The sequence below is a fragment of the Platalea leucorodia genome (genome assembly GCF_965183815.1).
Source record: "Platalea leucorodia genome assembly, chromosome: 2".
NCBI lineage: Eukaryota > Metazoa > Chordata > Aves > Pelecaniformes > Threskiornithidae > Platalea > Platalea leucorodia.
The window spans coordinates 131,333,115-131,350,168 of record NC_138824.1 but is presented as its reverse complement, the minus strand read 5'-3'; the positions used below and the strand labels follow the sequence as shown (position 1 = coordinate 131,350,168).

At 48.2% G+C, this 17,054-nt stretch overlaps 1 protein-coding gene across 1 annotated transcript; it reads left to right on the top strand.

Annotated features, from left to right (window-relative positions):
* Positions 1-8,725: 8,725 nt before the first annotated feature.
* FBXO40 (F-box protein 40) lies at positions 8,726-12,944 on the top strand (the record flags this gene model as incomplete). Its single annotated transcript, XM_082336794.1, has 2 exons — positions 8,726-10,654; positions 12,738-12,944. Coding segments are annotated over 2 exons (2,127 nt in total), but the record flags the coding sequence as incomplete, so codon positions are not given.
* Between the last annotated feature and the right edge of the window lie 4,110 nt (positions 12,945-17,054).

Below are 17,054 nucleotides of genomic sequence, written 5' to 3'. Positions count from 1 at the left end.
AGATCTAAAACCAGGTTGACCTCAGAAAGGTAGCTTCATTTCTGACAACAGCTACTTCTGAAGCCCTAAGTATTTTAGTAATCTGGGTTAATTCAGCTGGAGGGAGTTTACTCCTAAACCCGTAATACAGAATTTTGAGAATAATTTTTTTTACTTCGTATAAAAGTGAGGCACGCAAGCAGCGTGTTTTTAAACACAGTCTAAACACACGACGACAACATGGAAGGCTGAAGAATGACCCTGAACTGGGGGGGGTGAGGGGTGGAAGCGGACAGGGATCACGTTGTGACTGGGTGAAATTCAGGTTGAGGCATATTACGACCGGCCCCTGCTTTCCCCAGTGCAATGGGATGACAGAAAATGGTATCGCGATAATACAGCCCTATCTAAAAAAGGCCGCAGAGCCAGACTGCTAACCATATTTAGCACTACTAAATTACGATTGGCACCAGCAAGCCTTGGTTGTCACCTACTGACATTTTGTTCAGCCCTAAAAATGAAAACACAGTTGCCTGCACTGTTTCAAACGATGAGAGTCGCTGGGGACTCGCAGATAGGGAAAGAGAAAGATAAGGCAAAGCAACAAGTTCATCGTGACTTAGGGTCTCAGAGCCGCCACCGCCACAGCCAAAAGCTGTTGTTCTGTGTTTCTGAGGTGGTGAAAAGTGGTCGCGCGCGGCAGCAGGGTGACGAGAGCCGTCTTGGCAGCCAGGAGGGGTGAGCACCCGCCATCTGCACCCCTGCACCTCACTGAGGTGTAGCAGTACCCCTGCGTCTGCGCTCACCACGAAGCTCAGGGTACTCGCCGTGAAATGCTTTAGTGGGTCCATGCTGACGGTAAAACGTGACTGCTGGCCTTTGCCTCCTCAGGTTTGGCTGAGGAGGGGGTGACACAGGGAGCTGCACCCTTCAGGCTTCCTCCCAGCGGCTGCTAGGACCCTGTCGCTGCGGAGGGGCCGGAGCCGGGGGTCTCCCGGGGGTCCCTGGGAGGCGAGCGGGCAGATCTGCCCGGCCACTCAGCTCTGGGCCATTCCCGCTCTCCTTCTGCCCACCCCTGCCCAGGCAGCTCAGGAACCCGCCGTCGCCGTCTGCGCCAGCGGCGAGAGTGGGTGGCGATGGGAGCTGGGGGCACGGCGACAGCTCCGGCGGCAGAGACCGCAAACTGGCGTGGGCACCGAGGGGAGCTAAGTCGTAAAGGGCAAACCTCCGTCAGAGAGCGGCAGGGAGCTGATACAGGGCTCTGGGAAGGGGTTTTGATCTTTTCCTCTCATGCAGGGGGCACGGAGTATTATTGGTCCTGCCGCTCCCATCTTCTCTGTGAAGTATCGCTCCAGAAGTGAGAGTGTTAACGAATACAGTGGAAGAGACTGCTCTGTAAGCTGAGCTACACGGTCACATGCACGGGTTTTATTTTTAACATCTCAAAACTCCTTGATGTTTCTGCCTGGGCTTGCTCCGTGTCCTCCCATTCTCTCCTCTTTCTTTGCTTGCAGGTCTCCCTTCCCCACCTCGCTTCAACCCAGCTGAGCACAACCAGGAGAGCAAGTGTTCGGTGCACGCACGGGGGCTCTATGATTAAGGTAAGGCTTTGTAAATAGAGTTGGAGTCTTTGTTGGCCAAACCTTATGCGATGCAACGGTTACTGTAGCGAGCTACGAAAATCAAGACGTCTCCAAAACAGCCTTAGTAATTAAGATGAAGTAGAATAATCAGACACAAGATGTCTTAAATGACACCCGAAAACAGAGGCAGCTGGTAACTGTGAACGCTTCTGTAACATGCTACTCTAAAAAAAACCCCTCCGTAATATATTCAGTGGATTAGCCATAGTTTGCAGCACTGTATCTGGGGTTTTAAAAAACTAAGATGCTGATTCTAAGAAGGGAGCATCAGTAGCAGGACAGATGATAAATCAAAAACTCAATTTCTGTAATTTTCAAGAAACTCAGAGAGAAGTAAGACAAGGAGATACAGTAAGGGGCAGAGGAGAGGCAAGAGCAATCTTCTGGCAAAAATGCTGAGACTTAAAATCCACTGAGTTTTGTAGATTCAGACTGCAAACTGTGTGTTTGCAGGCCAGACTGAGTAACAAGATGATGAAGGAAGAATCACAAGTGTTAGAGGTACTACTGTACCATTTAGAGTTGCGGCTGGTTCGCAATTTTTATTCCGGAATCTTTTCTCTTTTGTTTTTACGACTTAGACCTTGAGCAATAGCTCTGAAACTCTCTATGCAGGGCATCTGCCTTGGGCTGGGTTTCTTTTGCTTTGCTTAAAACCATTCACTTGGTTATCTCAAGAAGTTTTCAGAAAAGTATGGTAATGAGATTGGTGCCAGAGCATAAAACAGAACCTGAGCTCAAAGAAAAAAAACACAGTTTGGACCATTCTTTTTTTTTTTTTTTCCCCTCAAACTGCAACTAAACTGGAACCTGTTATTTTAAAACTCTTGCTGAACTCACACCAAAACCAAACGCTTTTCCCCGTTATGGATGCAAAGTGAGAGTTTGCCTGGCTGTGTCCCTCCCAAGGACCGAACAGGGACCCTCACACGCACAAGGAGCAGCAGAGCAGCTCCATGCCCCAGCTCCCCCTTCTCCCTGCCCTGCCTGTCTCCCACACGACTCCCCAACCTGCCCAGCACAAGACCCTGCTGCCGGGCTGCCGCCAGCCCCGGGGACCACGTCAGCACCCGCAATTTTGTCTCAGGTGAGCCATGGCTATGTTGCGCCAGACAGGGAGGAGCAAGAAATATTGCTGATCTCACAGCGGGGAGTGCGGCGCGGGGTCTCTACCAGCAGTGCCCCGTGTTACCCGCGCCTCGCTGCTCAGAACTCTCCCCTGCTCCTCCCGTAACAGCACCAGTCCATCGCTCTGGGCAGAAATTGCACTAGCGAGTTTCGGTGCCTCTTTACTGCGCCCATGCTGCAGATTGACCGGGCGAGGGGGAGGCCTGCTGGTGCGACAGCTTCTCTTGAGCTCCACGGTCCTGCACGCCAGGCTTAGGGTGCTGGAGAGCAGCTGATGTGCTGCTGCGGGCACCTGAGCAGCACGCGTGCTCTGAAAGGAGAGCAAGGAACACGCCTGACTGATGCACTCTACTGTGGACCTACTCCATCCCTGACATTTGAAAGCATTTTTTTTCAGTATAAAGCAATTCCAACCTGTTCAGTAACTCTGAACCTGCGGTTATTGCCATGAAACACCACAGGCTCAACCAGCTGATCCCCAGCTAGAAAATACGGGGAGTAGCTCCCTAATTGTCACAGCCTCATCCTTCCATCTTTGGGCTTATCTAACGGGTCGGTTGTCTCACGGAAAACCCTTTCACTCTGCATGTCTTATACCGGGGGTTCACCAGAAGGGTTGTCCTGGAATCAAAGTGCCCCTATAAAACCCATGTGAACTTCTTCAAGGTCTGAGCCTCAAAGAAACTATGTCTTGCACATGCTTGCTAGAAATTTATTAGCGCTGTTGATGAAGGACAGTGACCCGCTATGCCTAACGCCACGGCGGTCGCTCAAGCTGTAGCTGTCCCTGCTGTGGGTGTCAAGATGTGGGGCTTGACTCACTTAGGAGTCACCGTGATTCCAGGTGCTGGCATTCTTGGGTTTGCTTTTTATTTTCTGTCGAAGGGCAGGACTTTAGAAAAATTAAGCTCCTGAGACTCATGTACAAATGCGGTATGGTGCGGTTTCCAATGGCGTAGCGTTTTCTTCCTCAGCTCCAAGAAATAAATATATCTGTGTAGCAACAGGAGACCCAAGCCTGATTTCTCGCTGAGGTTGTTAAGTCTGTAGGGGTTGAGGAAGAACGCTGCACGAAAAGAGAAGAAAATCTCTAGTGTAAGGAGACTTAAATGCTCTCCTAGAAAATGTGATTCTACAGCTGGCTCTGCCAGGGTTTTTGTGCAGGAGGCATGCAACTGCAAGTGAAACATCAGAACCCGAGCATCTCCATGCTCGGTGTGTATATACATATACATTTATTTATATAAAATATTATATTTAATTCTATTTCTTTTCATCCTTCTGTACTTTAATTCTACATCTGCCAAATAGAAATAATAGTATCTTTTATCCTCAAGTGCACCTCTAGTACCGCAAAGATAAATTCATTACTGGTTGTGAACTAAAGATACTTTCTAAAGTCAGATACTGAGATAGCAAATATATTGAAAAACCCTATGAGGAAATTAATAACTCTGTATTCACCTCAGGATTTAAGTATGATGATAAAAATGAGATAAACGCCACATACTGGGTAAGAAGGATTAAAAGAAATAGAGAGTATCTATCTCCTATCTGCCCTATACACTTCACCAAAAGTATTCCCATTCCTTGAAAATACTTTTCTGTTGTAACATTATATGTAGCTTTTTAACATTCTTGGCTCCAGCGTTTGGATGCAAACTTTCCTGAGATTTTTTTTTAAGAGCTCCTTATCACGTCGTAAATGTTGGAAAGATCGTTTTGTGTTCGTTTGCAGTCTCATCTCAGAGGCGCTCTTCAGGGGAATCACCTGGGGCTTCTGGTGGCCCTTTTTGATGGCTCTTTCAAACGGGAGGCATCCCTCGATTCTGCGCCGAGAGCTCAGACATGATGTGTAGCCTCAGTACGCCATGATCAGTCACATATAGCTAATACCAAATAAGAAAACAGTTGCATTGCTTTGGCTCATGGACTGCAAGTGAATTAAATCTACATTTACTGAAAATAAATTGCAATTGGTTTATAAACTGCAAGTTATTGTGACTGAGCAGACCTGCTCCAGACGCAGACATATCTGCAGTTAAAATAGCAGCCGTATATTTTTAAACCTTACTTGATTTGCCGGCATGACGGTCTAAAAATAAAGATTTACCAAAGTGGACAGACTGTGGACTGTAATTTGCATCCTTTCTTTCCACAGTAGCTTGAACATGATTCAAGTGAGCATTTCTGTTTTCCTTTTTTTTTCCCCAACCCAGCTCGTAGGAAATTTTGCAAGTTGCAGGGAAACAAGAAGTGCACAGGTTTAGAGAAACGTTTCCTCCCCTGAGATATCCGTGTGTCGCCTGCCTCGGGATGCCAGGTACCAAACTTCCCGAGGCAAGAATTTGTAAACTTTCCGCTCAGCCTTTTGAAAGTCGTGGTTTGCGTACTGACAATAATACCATCAACGAAACCGCAGAGCCAGCTAGATCATCAGTTAAAATACAGAGCTCCTGATTACCGGCCTGTCAGAACAGCAGCAGCATTCAAACCTTGATAAATACCAGAAGAATTTTCTGTCCCTTCTTCCTGTCCTCCAGCTTCACCGATTTGACCGTGAGAAGAGAGGCATAGAAATCATTTGTCTGAAAAGAACAGCATATACAGATTAGAGATGAGGTACACTCAACTAAAAAAAATACCTGAATATTGATGAAGACTGATTCTGGCCCTGAATGCTCTGACAGGGTCACTTTTTTCATAAACCAAGCGTGTATTTTCTTTCTCTACACGTGATTCAGATGGGGTTCGTTTCAGCACACAGCAGTGCGAAAGCAGGCTCCTCTCCAGAAACTTTGCAATCAGTCCTTTCTGTGTTTTGGAGACCCATAAGGCCTGTGCCTCTGATGTATTTTTATTTATCAATTATTTCTCTCCGAGAGTTACTTTTGCAGTGGAAAGTATTGTTCACGGGTTCATGTTTTTGTTGCGGTGTAATGTACCCAGCCTTCCTCTGACCTTATGCAAGTCATAGCTGGGACTATTTTTAGAGATTATATTTGCAGCAAAATGTTACAAGAATGAGAGCAGCAAGGATGCTGCCAATGTGCAATAAATCCATCTCTATCTCCTGCTTCGCTGAGCTGCATAAAAGTAGATGGAACTAAAACAGCCTAAAGCAGGACAGATGCCACCCTAAACCACGCGTATTTAAGGGCTGGATGTGGCTGGGGCCACCCTGGCCAGCACCCTGGTGTCACCCCTGTGCAGAAGCCCGTGCTTCCCAAGACAAGGCAGAATGTTATAATGGCTACTCACAAAATATTATTTTTCTGCATTGCTGTCTCGAGTTCTTTCCACGCAAACAAAGGTGAAGGTGCCTGAGCCTTATACGTCAGAGTGTAAGTTTGTCCCCAGGTAAAGGGACCGTCAAGGACATGTTCCTTTGCTCTGCAGGACCGAGGGGGAATGGGGTCGATTCATTAGGAGGTGTAAAGATGTAGTGGTCAGCACTGGAAGTCACAAAGGATGGAACGAAGATGTGTTGAGCAATTAATGGACATCAGATTTTGGAGCATGTCCAAAGAAGGGCAACGAAGTTGGGGAAGGGTCTAGAGAACAGGACATACGAGGAGCGGCTGGGGGAGCTGGGGGGGCTCAGCCTGGAGAAGAGGAGGCTGAGGGGAGCCCTCATCGCTCTCTGCAACGGCCTGAAAGGAGGCTGGAGCCGGGGGGGTCGGTCTCTGCTCCCCAGGAACAAGCGCTGGGACGAGAGGGAACGGCCTCAAGCTGCGCCAGGGCAGGGTTGGGTTGGGTATTAGGAAAAATTTCTTCATGGAGAGAGTGGTCAGGCCCTGGCCCAGGCTGCCCAGGGCAGGGGCTGAGTCCCCATCCCTGGGGGGATTTAAAAGCCGGGGAGACGTGGTGCTTGGGGACATGGTTTAGTGGTGGCCTTGGCAGCGCTGGGTTAACGGTTGGACTCGATGATCTTAAAGGTCTTTTCCAACCTGAACAATTTGGTGATTCTGTGATTCTATGAAACTCAAACATGAGCATGTGGTCTTGTGGACTCCAAGAACCCACATGCGTTGCCTTTCCCAGACACCTTTCCTTCTCCGGCGTTGCTTGTGACTTCCATTGCCGGGGTGTGAAAGTGTGAAAGACGAGAAGTTAAGGCAGTACCTTCAAGAAAGAGAGGCCAAGCAGCTTCACGTAGTGTCTCTTCCCCTTGAGCTTGAGCCTAAGCCTAACTCCTCTGCAGCACAGCCCTCCTCAGGGCTAGGTCACTTAAGCCTGGGGTTGCAAAAGCACTCACATCTAGGTAAATGATGCTACTGCATTTTCTTTAACCCTAGAAAAAAAAAGAGTCGGAATTATTTTACTAACAATGTCTATTTTTTCCCAGAGCCAAATGAGAGTCTGCTGGGCCTGTGGTAGTTCCTACCGCATGGGAAGTGCGGTGGGAAGACTTGTCAAAAAGCTTTTTTTTCATTTTCACACACAAAAAAAAAGCGCCCTGGGTCCTGTTTGGAAACAGAACTCCAGTTCCTGCTTATCATTAGCTTTTTCCCTTCCCCAAAGATTCGCAGTAGGCTGAACCAAGCTGGAATGCAGTCCCTGCAGCAAGGAGCAGAGAGTCAGAAGTTGGGACTTTTCTACTTGCAGCAGCTCTTCTTTGGGCCGAGTTGCTGATACCAGTTGAAGGCATTCAGGGAAGTAGCTCCAAGTAGTGGCCGAGCCGCCTCTAGTTCTCTAATCCAACAACTGTGCATGAGGGGAAAGGACCACAGGAGGTCCTACGTGTTCCCCCTAAACCGCATCCCTTACGGGTATTGTTGAAGAAGACTGCTGGGCTGGGTGGACCACTGGTCTGCCCCAGAACGTCGTTTCTTATGTTCTTAGATTCTTTACAATTATTGCAAAGGTAGAGATATTATGAGCAAGGGGAACTGCGAACTTTTGGAAGCAGGCCTCATAAGTGCATTATTTTTACGTTAAACTGATTTAATTGACTTACTGGGAAAGAACGAAAAACACAATAATGAAAGCAAAGGCAATGGTTCGTTGTGACACAAAGCTAGTAATCTGGCAGTGATAACTTTTTATATAAGGATCTTCACACATCACGTTCTTGTACTTCTGCTTTTTGTTGTTGGGCCTCGGAAAAATTGTGTGTCCTTTTTATATCAAAGGCTTTTAAGGGGAGGAGAGAAAAAAATTGTATATATTTTGACACTGCATTAATATGGAAGTGTGAGAACGGAAATGCGGTCTTCCTTAAGAAAACATTTAGCCCGTTTATATAATAAAGCTGGTTGAAATTTCTGAAATATTTGCTTTGGCAACCTCAACTTGTTCCAGGTTTTGACACCTGAAAGTAGAAGTAGCAAAAAACCTGCCTGAAGGGAAGTCCCCCGCAGTCTCTGTGCAGGCATCATCTAGGAGCGTAAGGGTCAATCAGGAAAGCAGAGCAAGGAAGGCCAGGCAAATTAGCCTTTACCCAGGCTGGTTTCCACACTGGGAACTGGGATCGTGAAGATAATCCTCGCTCTCAGCCTCGCTGGTGCAGAGCAAAGGGAGGTTCGTTTGTGCAACGTTGATGTCTTCATGGGGGGATAACAAGACACATAGGCCAAACAACCAGCTAATTTTTCTAGAGATGAAAAAGAAACGTCATCTTCCCTACTCAAACAGCATTGAGGAAGTGGGAAGGTCCCTCGCCGTGCCTCTGGCAGTCTTGATTTCAGCAGCTTGGCATAGATAGACCCAGTGTAAATACCGGGAGAGAAAACAGCTCACTCCCAAACCCTGGCTGCCTCTGCTGGGCTAAGGAGTGAGGCCCTTATCTCTATCTGTGCTGCTATCAGGCCATGCTGTACCGCGGGGATCCGTGCCGATACGTGACCGTATGGAGCTGGCAGTCGTTTGCCCCCAGCCTTATTCCCGCTAGAAGTGCACGTGAGCACCTAACATGGAGAAACCAAGCGCGGGCACGGAGGGTCTGTGGCCATCCTGGCTCCTTCAGGCAGTAACTCTTGTCTTCTTGTCTTTGCTACCCACAGCGCCGGGCTCAGAAAGCTCCCCCTGGGCAGCACAGGCACTGCGAGCAATGCTTCAGCCGGCACTGCCGCGCGCCGATTGAGCCCTCCATCTCCTGCATGGTGATCAGCTGCCGCCTGCACTGCGGGGCCACCTTCCACATGTGCAAGGAGGAGGAGCACCAACTGCTCTGTCCCTTAGAGCAGGTCTCCTGCCTCAACTCGGCGTATGGCTGCCCTTTTTCCATGGCCCGCTTCAAGCTGGCGAAGCACCTCCAGGTCTGTCCGGCCAGCGTTGTCTGCTGCTCGATGGAGTGGAATCGCTGGCCAAACGTGGATTCAGACACAACCCTCCACGAGAACATTATGAAGGAGACCTTGAACGAAGAGTGTTTGGACACAGCCTTGGCGCTCAGAGACCAGAAGATACTTTTCAGGACTTTGAAAATAGCTGACTTGTTTCCAGAGTGGAGGAAAAAGGATGAAGTGGAAGAGCTAATGGACGAAGCCATGGGTGGGGAAGAAGGTGCTGTGGGAGGAGTAGCCTGTGGTTCCCAAGAGGGCGATGACCAGTTGTCCGAGCTCAGCCAACGTGAGCGTGAAGATTTGGCAAAGGACAAAGAGGGAATGGATCTGGGGAGTTACCAAACCTGGGAGAACATTTTCAGCAAAGAGCTCCTGGCTTGCAAGGTAACGGGCTCAGCAGCCAGCACAGGACAAAAGACGGAGGAGGCTTCCAAGAAAACAGCGTCAGCCCCTCATGCTGCCAGCTCCACCGAGAAGGCAAAGGAGGTACCTGACGGTGCAGAAGAGGCAAAGGACCAAAAGCCTGAAGAAGTAACACCCCACAGAGAAATGACAGGACTGGCTCCCTGGCAAGAAGGGGTCCTGGAGAGGCTGAAGAAGGAAGTCGGTGTCGGTGATTACAACATGTATCTGGTACATCACGGGGGAATGCTCATCCGCTTTGGCCAGCTAGCTGCTTGCACTCCCAAAGAAAAAGACTTCGTCTATGGGAACTTGGAAGCTCAGGAGGTGAAGACTGTCTACACCTTCAAAGTGCCAGTTAGTTACTGCGGCAAAAGAGCACGACTAGGAGATGCACTGGGCCACAAGATGCCAACTTCAGATAAGTCAGTGGATACCTCAGAACTGGGAATAAACGTAGAAGAACTACCGAAGGCAAATATAGTTAAAGCCACGCTGCTGTGTGCACTGGAAAAAGAGCTGAAAGGCCACGAGATCTCTGAAGCAAGGGGTATCGATGGACTCTTTGTGGATTTTGCAACACAGACATACAGCTTTCCTCTGGAGCCCTTCTCCTCCAATGCTGTTCTAGCAGATATTCTGGATGAAAAAAGCCCACCAGAACTCCACGTGGAGCTCTACACTGAATGTGTAACCAGAAGACACAACAAAAGCAGTTCAGCTTTCACATTCACTTGCAGTCATTTCTTCAGGAGAGACGAGTTCCCGTCCCACTTCAAGAACGTGCACGCTGATATCCAGTCATGTCTGGACGGATGGTTCCAGCATCGCTGCCCGCTGGCCTACCTGGGATGTACTTTTGTTCAAAATCCCTTCCGCCCTGATGGACTCAAGGCCAAGGTTATATACAGCAAGCCTCTCAAGACATTTGCTATTAAGCCAGAGGTGGACACCCTTCTTGCTGAGTCAGGGAAGTGCAATTCCACAGTGGCTAATCGAGGGAGAAATAAGGACTCGCTGAGCAGCCTACCAGTGGAAGTGCTCAAGTACATCGCGGGGTTCCTGGACAGCTTCAGTTTATCTCAGCTATCGCAAGTGTCGGTGCTGATGAGGGACATCTGTGCCACTCTTCTTCAAGAGAGGGGAATGGTCCTGCTGGTCTGGGAGAAAAGAAGATATTCCCATGGCGGTACTTCGTGGAGAGCTCGCAAAAAGGCAAGTGACTGTGACACTGGGGAAAAGACAGCCATGGGTTCTCTCCAGATAAAACACAGGCGTAGCAAGGGATGCTGCACGTAAGCGTGCAGATGTGGGGAAGGTTCGTGAGGATGTAGTTTGCGCCACGACTGTCAGGGCTGTAAAATGCAGTACATCTAGCAAAGGCAGGAAGGTGTAAATGGACATCTTGTGACTAGCTGCCCGTCCCCACCCAAGCTTGCCTTGGGTAACCTGTTTGCATGTGCACCGTCTTTAGGCACTGGGAACTGAGAATTCCTGATATTTAAGGGTTACACATGGATTTCTGAAGAACTTGAAGTTTGTGCTTTTTTTTGGTTCTTTAGAAGACGATCTAGGATATGTCAAAACTCAAACACGCTTTAGAAAAATGCCAAAAAGGTAAAGAACAAGGAGAGGTGGCTGTGAAAAGAGCTCAGGCATTGGCATCAGCCCCCGAGGGCTTTCACGATCAGCAGGTCACAGGGTTGCCATGAGGGCCTGACGCATTGGGTTGTGAGCCCCTGAGGGAGCAGCACGGGGATAGGAAGCCTCCTGCTGGTCTCCCGCTGTTTGTGCTGGAAAATTACCACCCTGTTGGTTGTTTAGGCAGTCAGAAAGAAATATGTAACCATAGCTCAGCCTAAGCCCTAGTTGAACAATAGTTATGACAGGTTTTCTTCTAGCTGGTAGCCATGCAGCTGCTCTAACGTAAAACTGTTTGAAAGAATGACATGAGAAACTCCAGCATGACGGAGCAGGCAAGACAGAGATCTAGGAACAAATAATTTAGAGATCCAGGGAAGACTCCCAGAAATGATCTAAGGACCTGGCTTTCAAGCAGACCCCTGAAGATCTCCACCTATTGATTCTTATCAAATGGAAGCTTAGCAGTGTATGACTTTATTAAGAGAAAGCATGAGGCATGGTGAATTCAAAATCTGTGTAACAACGTCTGGTGGCTGCAAGTTGAATTAGCGCAATCCAAAACAGGAATTAACCACTGAAATAATTTACTGAAGGATGTGGCTTCCTTCAGTAAAAGGAAGAAATTCCAGCTGAGCAATCGTATAGCAACTAACTTCAGTTATTGTAGAGCAATTTCAAACCAGCAGCATTGAATTTAAGGACAGTCTAACCCTTTCCATGTCAGCTTTCTGTACCGACCACACAGGAATCTTGTTTCCAACGCACAGTCTCTGCCAAAAACATTCTGTAATTAGTCCGAATTTCTTGACTGCCGTGTATGATAGCTATGATTACTTAGGACTAGGACAGGGCCAGGTAATCTTAAGTGTAGCACATACTGCCCTTCTTCCACAGGAAGAAACATTTTTAGGGAGAAGTCGTCTTTTCTAACTTTAAAAATTCATTTGATTTAGTGGTACACAGCAAATATTAAAATGACTTAATCACAGTCTTACCACTACATGCTAGTATATCACTAAACGGTACGTGGTATCACTGCAGACAGAATCGGAAAATTTTAACTACCCATTTCTGTTTTTTACAAGCTTTTACCTCCTCTAGGAATAACTTTAACCTTAGATTTCCCAGGCGTGTTCTGGGGTGGGGTGAATAACAGCAGCATTGTAGTGTTCATTACTTTGAAGTTGCTGATGGATGCTTTGGAAGGTCTTTCTGAAGCCAGGTTCCTTCGAGATACACATCACACAAGCATGCTGTAATCACTCTGCTTTATAAACATCTTGGCTGCAGCTATAAACATCTTGGGTCACGCCGTACGTGCGATGGAGTTTTCTGGAGAGGCGCGGTGGTCGGATGTTCTGGATTTCCTCATGCCCCGCACTGGCTTGGCACAGAAACTGTAGGAAGATACTTTCCTGTTAAAAATGGCAGGTGATGACTAAAGCAGCAAAACCAGCAAGTGTGAGGTACATAACAACACGGACCCCATTTTCACTTGTTATGCCAGCCCTGCACAATCAGATGCTCGCTAGCCTGTCCGGTACGAGTAATGCACACCCACTGCAAGCATATATAGATATTTTTTAAATCCTCTTCTATTTTTACTGACGTTCCCATTTTCTCTCCCCGATTTCTCGCCCTGTCCCCGCGCTAGATCTGGCAGTTCAGCAGCCTGTTCTCCAGAGTTCACAAATGGCGGCGCAACGACGTGGCGTGCATGTCGGAGCACCTGAAGAACTGTCCCTTCTACCAAGTGGAGCCCAAGACGGACCCCGTGCTGCTGACAGGCATGTGCGAGTCTCGAGAGCAGACTCAAAAGACTTTGGTTTCTACTTTCAAGCGCAGAGTCTGAACAACCCGCTTCCCCTCTGCCACGCTCCGTTCAGGGCCCTTGCAAAGAAGATGGGGGAATTTGGGTGCAAAGATTGTTGCTTCCAACTCTCCTTTGGACGTACAAAACTGGCTTCTCCCCGGCCGCGTTTGGAACATCCTGCATCTTTTTTTTCCCCCCCCCTGCATTAATTTAATTGCTAAAACTTCATCCACTGCTCACCGATATCACGTGCTTTGTTTATGATTCTGTTCCTTGCTTAATACAGCACCCTGGAGAAAGCAATAAGGATCTCGTTTGAAAGAGCATCTTGGCAACCTTGAAGGTAGGCTGCTGCTCCTGTGCCATGTCCCTGAGAGGAGCAAGAGCAGTTAACGTACCTAGCTCGACTAGGTCTGAAACACCTTCGTTTGGGCTGGAAAGCCAAGTTCTGGGAGCACAGGCAAGTGCCGTCCTGCCTGGCAGACCTAGGGCTTGCTAACCTGTTCCGAGACGTGGGCAAAAGAAAAGGAGCCCCCAAAGTCAAGTGAATTAATTCGGACTCAGGCACGGCCACAGACCATCATTTAGGGCCCCGATGCAGGCAGGCGCGCCTAGTTAGCACAGCGTTTGAGCGCAAGCCTAAAGCTGAGCTCATGGGAACATTCAAACCAAACCAAAGCAAACAAACTTCCTCTTTGTTAGAAATAACCAAATAGTAAAAAGTTTTAGGAGTTCAATTGACTTTTTATATTTTTCGGTTAGTAACTTTCTCTGTTTTATTTAAAAATCCATTAAAGCCATCAAAAATATTTTAAGACATTCTTAGAATGCCTTACCTACTCCATTTTGCAATTGTAAATTGCAAATTGTAAGCAATTGTAAACAATTTGTCAAAGAAAGATGATTTTTTTTTTTTTTCTGTAAAAGAAAAGGCATTTGGCAACCTATTCGGTAACAGCACGGATAACGTTTGCTTCAGTTGGGCTGGAGTATAAGAACTTTTTCTTTTTTTACAGAGCAGAAGAGTGATTAGCGTTTAGTTATTTTCAAATAAATACACTAATTTAAAAACAGAATGTGCTTGTTGAGGCAACAGACGAGGGAAAGCGGGCATGTCACCAAGAGCGCCTGTCTTATGACACTATTTAAACCCATTTCAGAGGCACTGGTCAGAAATGCCGTCGTCGCGGTGAGGGGTGGGATGCCTCTGAAATGGCCGTAAACTGATTCGGCACAGCCACAGCGGTGCTGACTCACGGCCCTTTCTTTTTTAAGCTGGCAGTCAGAAGTGCGAGCTCAGGGCATGAGGTCTGGCTTTCATCTCACCATCTCAGGCAGGAGGACCTCGCCGGGAGCTGGGACGTCTGCTGGCCTGGACCACCGCTCTCCTCGCCTGGGCTGGCCAGGTGAAAACCGGCCCGGGTGGACGGACAGACGCTGCACTTGGCAGCCCCAGTCTCAGTGCAGATGTGGGGTGAGGCAGGCTGTGCGAGAAGGAGCCCTCTCCTACCCATAAAGGTTGCGGATGAGCCTGAGCTGAGCCCTTGGTAATCGAAGGCATGAGTTGCGTGGTGACCGAAACCACGCCGAGTGCCGCTCGTCCTCGTCTACGCTTGTGGCTTAAGTGGTCCCTGTGAGATTTATAACCATACAAGGATGTTTTTCTTCTCCAGACACGCACCCCCAGGAGCGTATCGTCTGAGTTGTGGGGACAGCGAACTGGTCCCAGGAGCAGGAGTAGCAGCAGTTACAGATTTATTTATTTTTTAATGCTATTCTGTTTTCTGTCCCTAGAGATCCTTTCTGGGAAGTCTCATAATGCTTTACACGTGAGAATAAACTTGTCTGCGCAGGTATCCTGTGGAAAGCATGACCGATAGCATCCCAGGTTTATGCAGAGGAACCTGAAGCAAATGAACACAGGGAACCTAAGCTGGGCCAGGAGCAGTTAAAGCTGGGATCAGATGCTCTGATCCTTCATCCTGTGGCTTAAGCCACTGCGCAAAAACGAACTGGCCATCCTTTAAAGTTGCTTACAAAAACTCATCCATCCTCAAAACACCCCATATAACATAGGCCCATATAACACAGGCCCCCCAATGTTAAAATTAAATTAAATTTTATAATATATATAATATATATTTTATATATATATTATATAATATAATTAAAATAAAATTTAAATTTAATCACTGTGGTTTACACAGGGAAGTTGGCAGAGGTGAGAACATCCAGCCAGACTTCCCAGACTGGCCTCTGCGTCAGGGCCTCATCCTTTCCGTATCAGGTACCTGCGTTGGAAAGATGCTGAGCGCCCAGCTGCAGACCAGAGTAGCTGCAAACGCACGTCCAAAAATTGGGTGCCAGTATCTATGCAGGGTCCGTAAAAATGGAGCCACTTAAAATTATGGATAATTTGGGGAGGGGAAAAAAAAAACCCTTAAATGATAGGGTCTCAGGGTGAGTCAGTGTTCAAGGCGGGTGTAAGAGGCCATGAAAAAGGTCAACCTGTGAACCGTCTCTCGCCTGATCAGCCGCTGAGCTGCTGTAAACTGGTGTAGCTGCCCTGAAACCGTGGCTTATGTTAGGTGTGAATTGGGCTCGGTTTGCCTTCAGTGCCAGCGTCACCGGCACCGCTGCTGCTCCGCTTCTGGCCTCCTTCTGGCCATGCCGGAGGATTTTGCTCTTGTGTCTCCCTGCTGCTGGCGATCGCGTGACTTCAGTTCCAGCCTCATCACCACCGATCCTGCTTCTTCCCTGCGCAGAAGGTGCCGGAGTCAACCTTTGCGAACGCGGTGGCTCGGAGTGCGGGTCGGAGATAGGAATGTGACAACCTCCGTCTGCTGGGATCAGCCAGGGTGTACGTACAACGCCTAGGAGACTGGATCGTTCTCCTCCTGGTACTGCTACAGGGTACGCTGGCGAGACCCAGGCTGTTAATTCAGAGAAGTTCAAATTCGCCCCTGTCAATATACACATACACTTCTGTAAACTACGCATTTGGTTAAGAAACCTTCAGCATATACAGTAGAAGCTGAAAATCCACAGTCGTCTTCAGGTTAGTCTGGTTAACCCGCCCCTGCAAGCGGGAAAGCTGTACAGGGAAGCGGAGATCACCCGCATACCGGTGCGTACCCACTTGGCAAACGCCAGCTGGTAGCCACTTCTACCTTATCTCACATTTAACAGTAGCGGAGAGCTGGGGGCTGGTGTCAGATGCAGTTTAATTAATCAGAGGATGTATGCCAAGCTTGCTCAACGTTGATGGGCCTGCTCATTAGCAGAGTCAGCAGAAGCTTTGGAGAGCTGCAAGGAACCGAGTTTGCCTGCTCTGATCATCTTGGTAAGGTCAACACCGGCTTAGTTAAAAGGCGAGAGGCTTCAATTTGGGCTCAGCAGGTCCTTAGGCTCCTAGTTTAAGCTCGTAACTTGACTGGTGGAAAGCTAAAATTCTTCCTAAATTTCAGCTTGAGAGATTTACTTAGAAGAAACTGGGCATTTGGTGTTTTTCAAAACAGGTCTTTTGCTGTGGTGGGGTCTGAACTGGAAAAGGGGACCCATGTCCAGCAACTGAGGTTGCTCTCAATCCAGATCACACACTCCAGGCCTTCACGGCTTTGATCCCGTTTGTGCTGCCCACGTCTTGTGCAGGGCAAGAGCAATACTCCGCACGCTCCAGGCTGATGCGTTTTGCAGTGTTTCCGCTTGTTGGAAGAACGGGACCAGAAATGATGAAATCGTGGAAATCAGAGAGGTCCGAGCAGGGCAAAAAGGCTCGGGACAAGAGAGCGAGAAAGATGGGAAAGAGGAAAGGTAGCGGGTTTGGATAGAGGAGACCCGCCTGGTTGTAGGTGTCATGGGCAAGTGGAGGTGGGAAGAGAAGGGCAGTGGGATGTGGAAGAGGTGATGCAGCTGCAAATGCTTTAGGAGGAAACAGTTCAGACGCTAGGAGAACAGGAGAGCAGAGACATAAGGGGAATGGAGAGGTTATTTTATTTGGTTTCTACTGACAAAGTAAGATATTTGGATGAGCGCAGCGAACTCAGTGAAATGCAGACTCTGGTTTGAATTGGAATTTATACAGTGGACCTCAGTCCGTGGCACAACCTCTGTTCTGGGTTAGAGCATTCAGCCAGCGGGTTGTTGAAACGTGAGCTG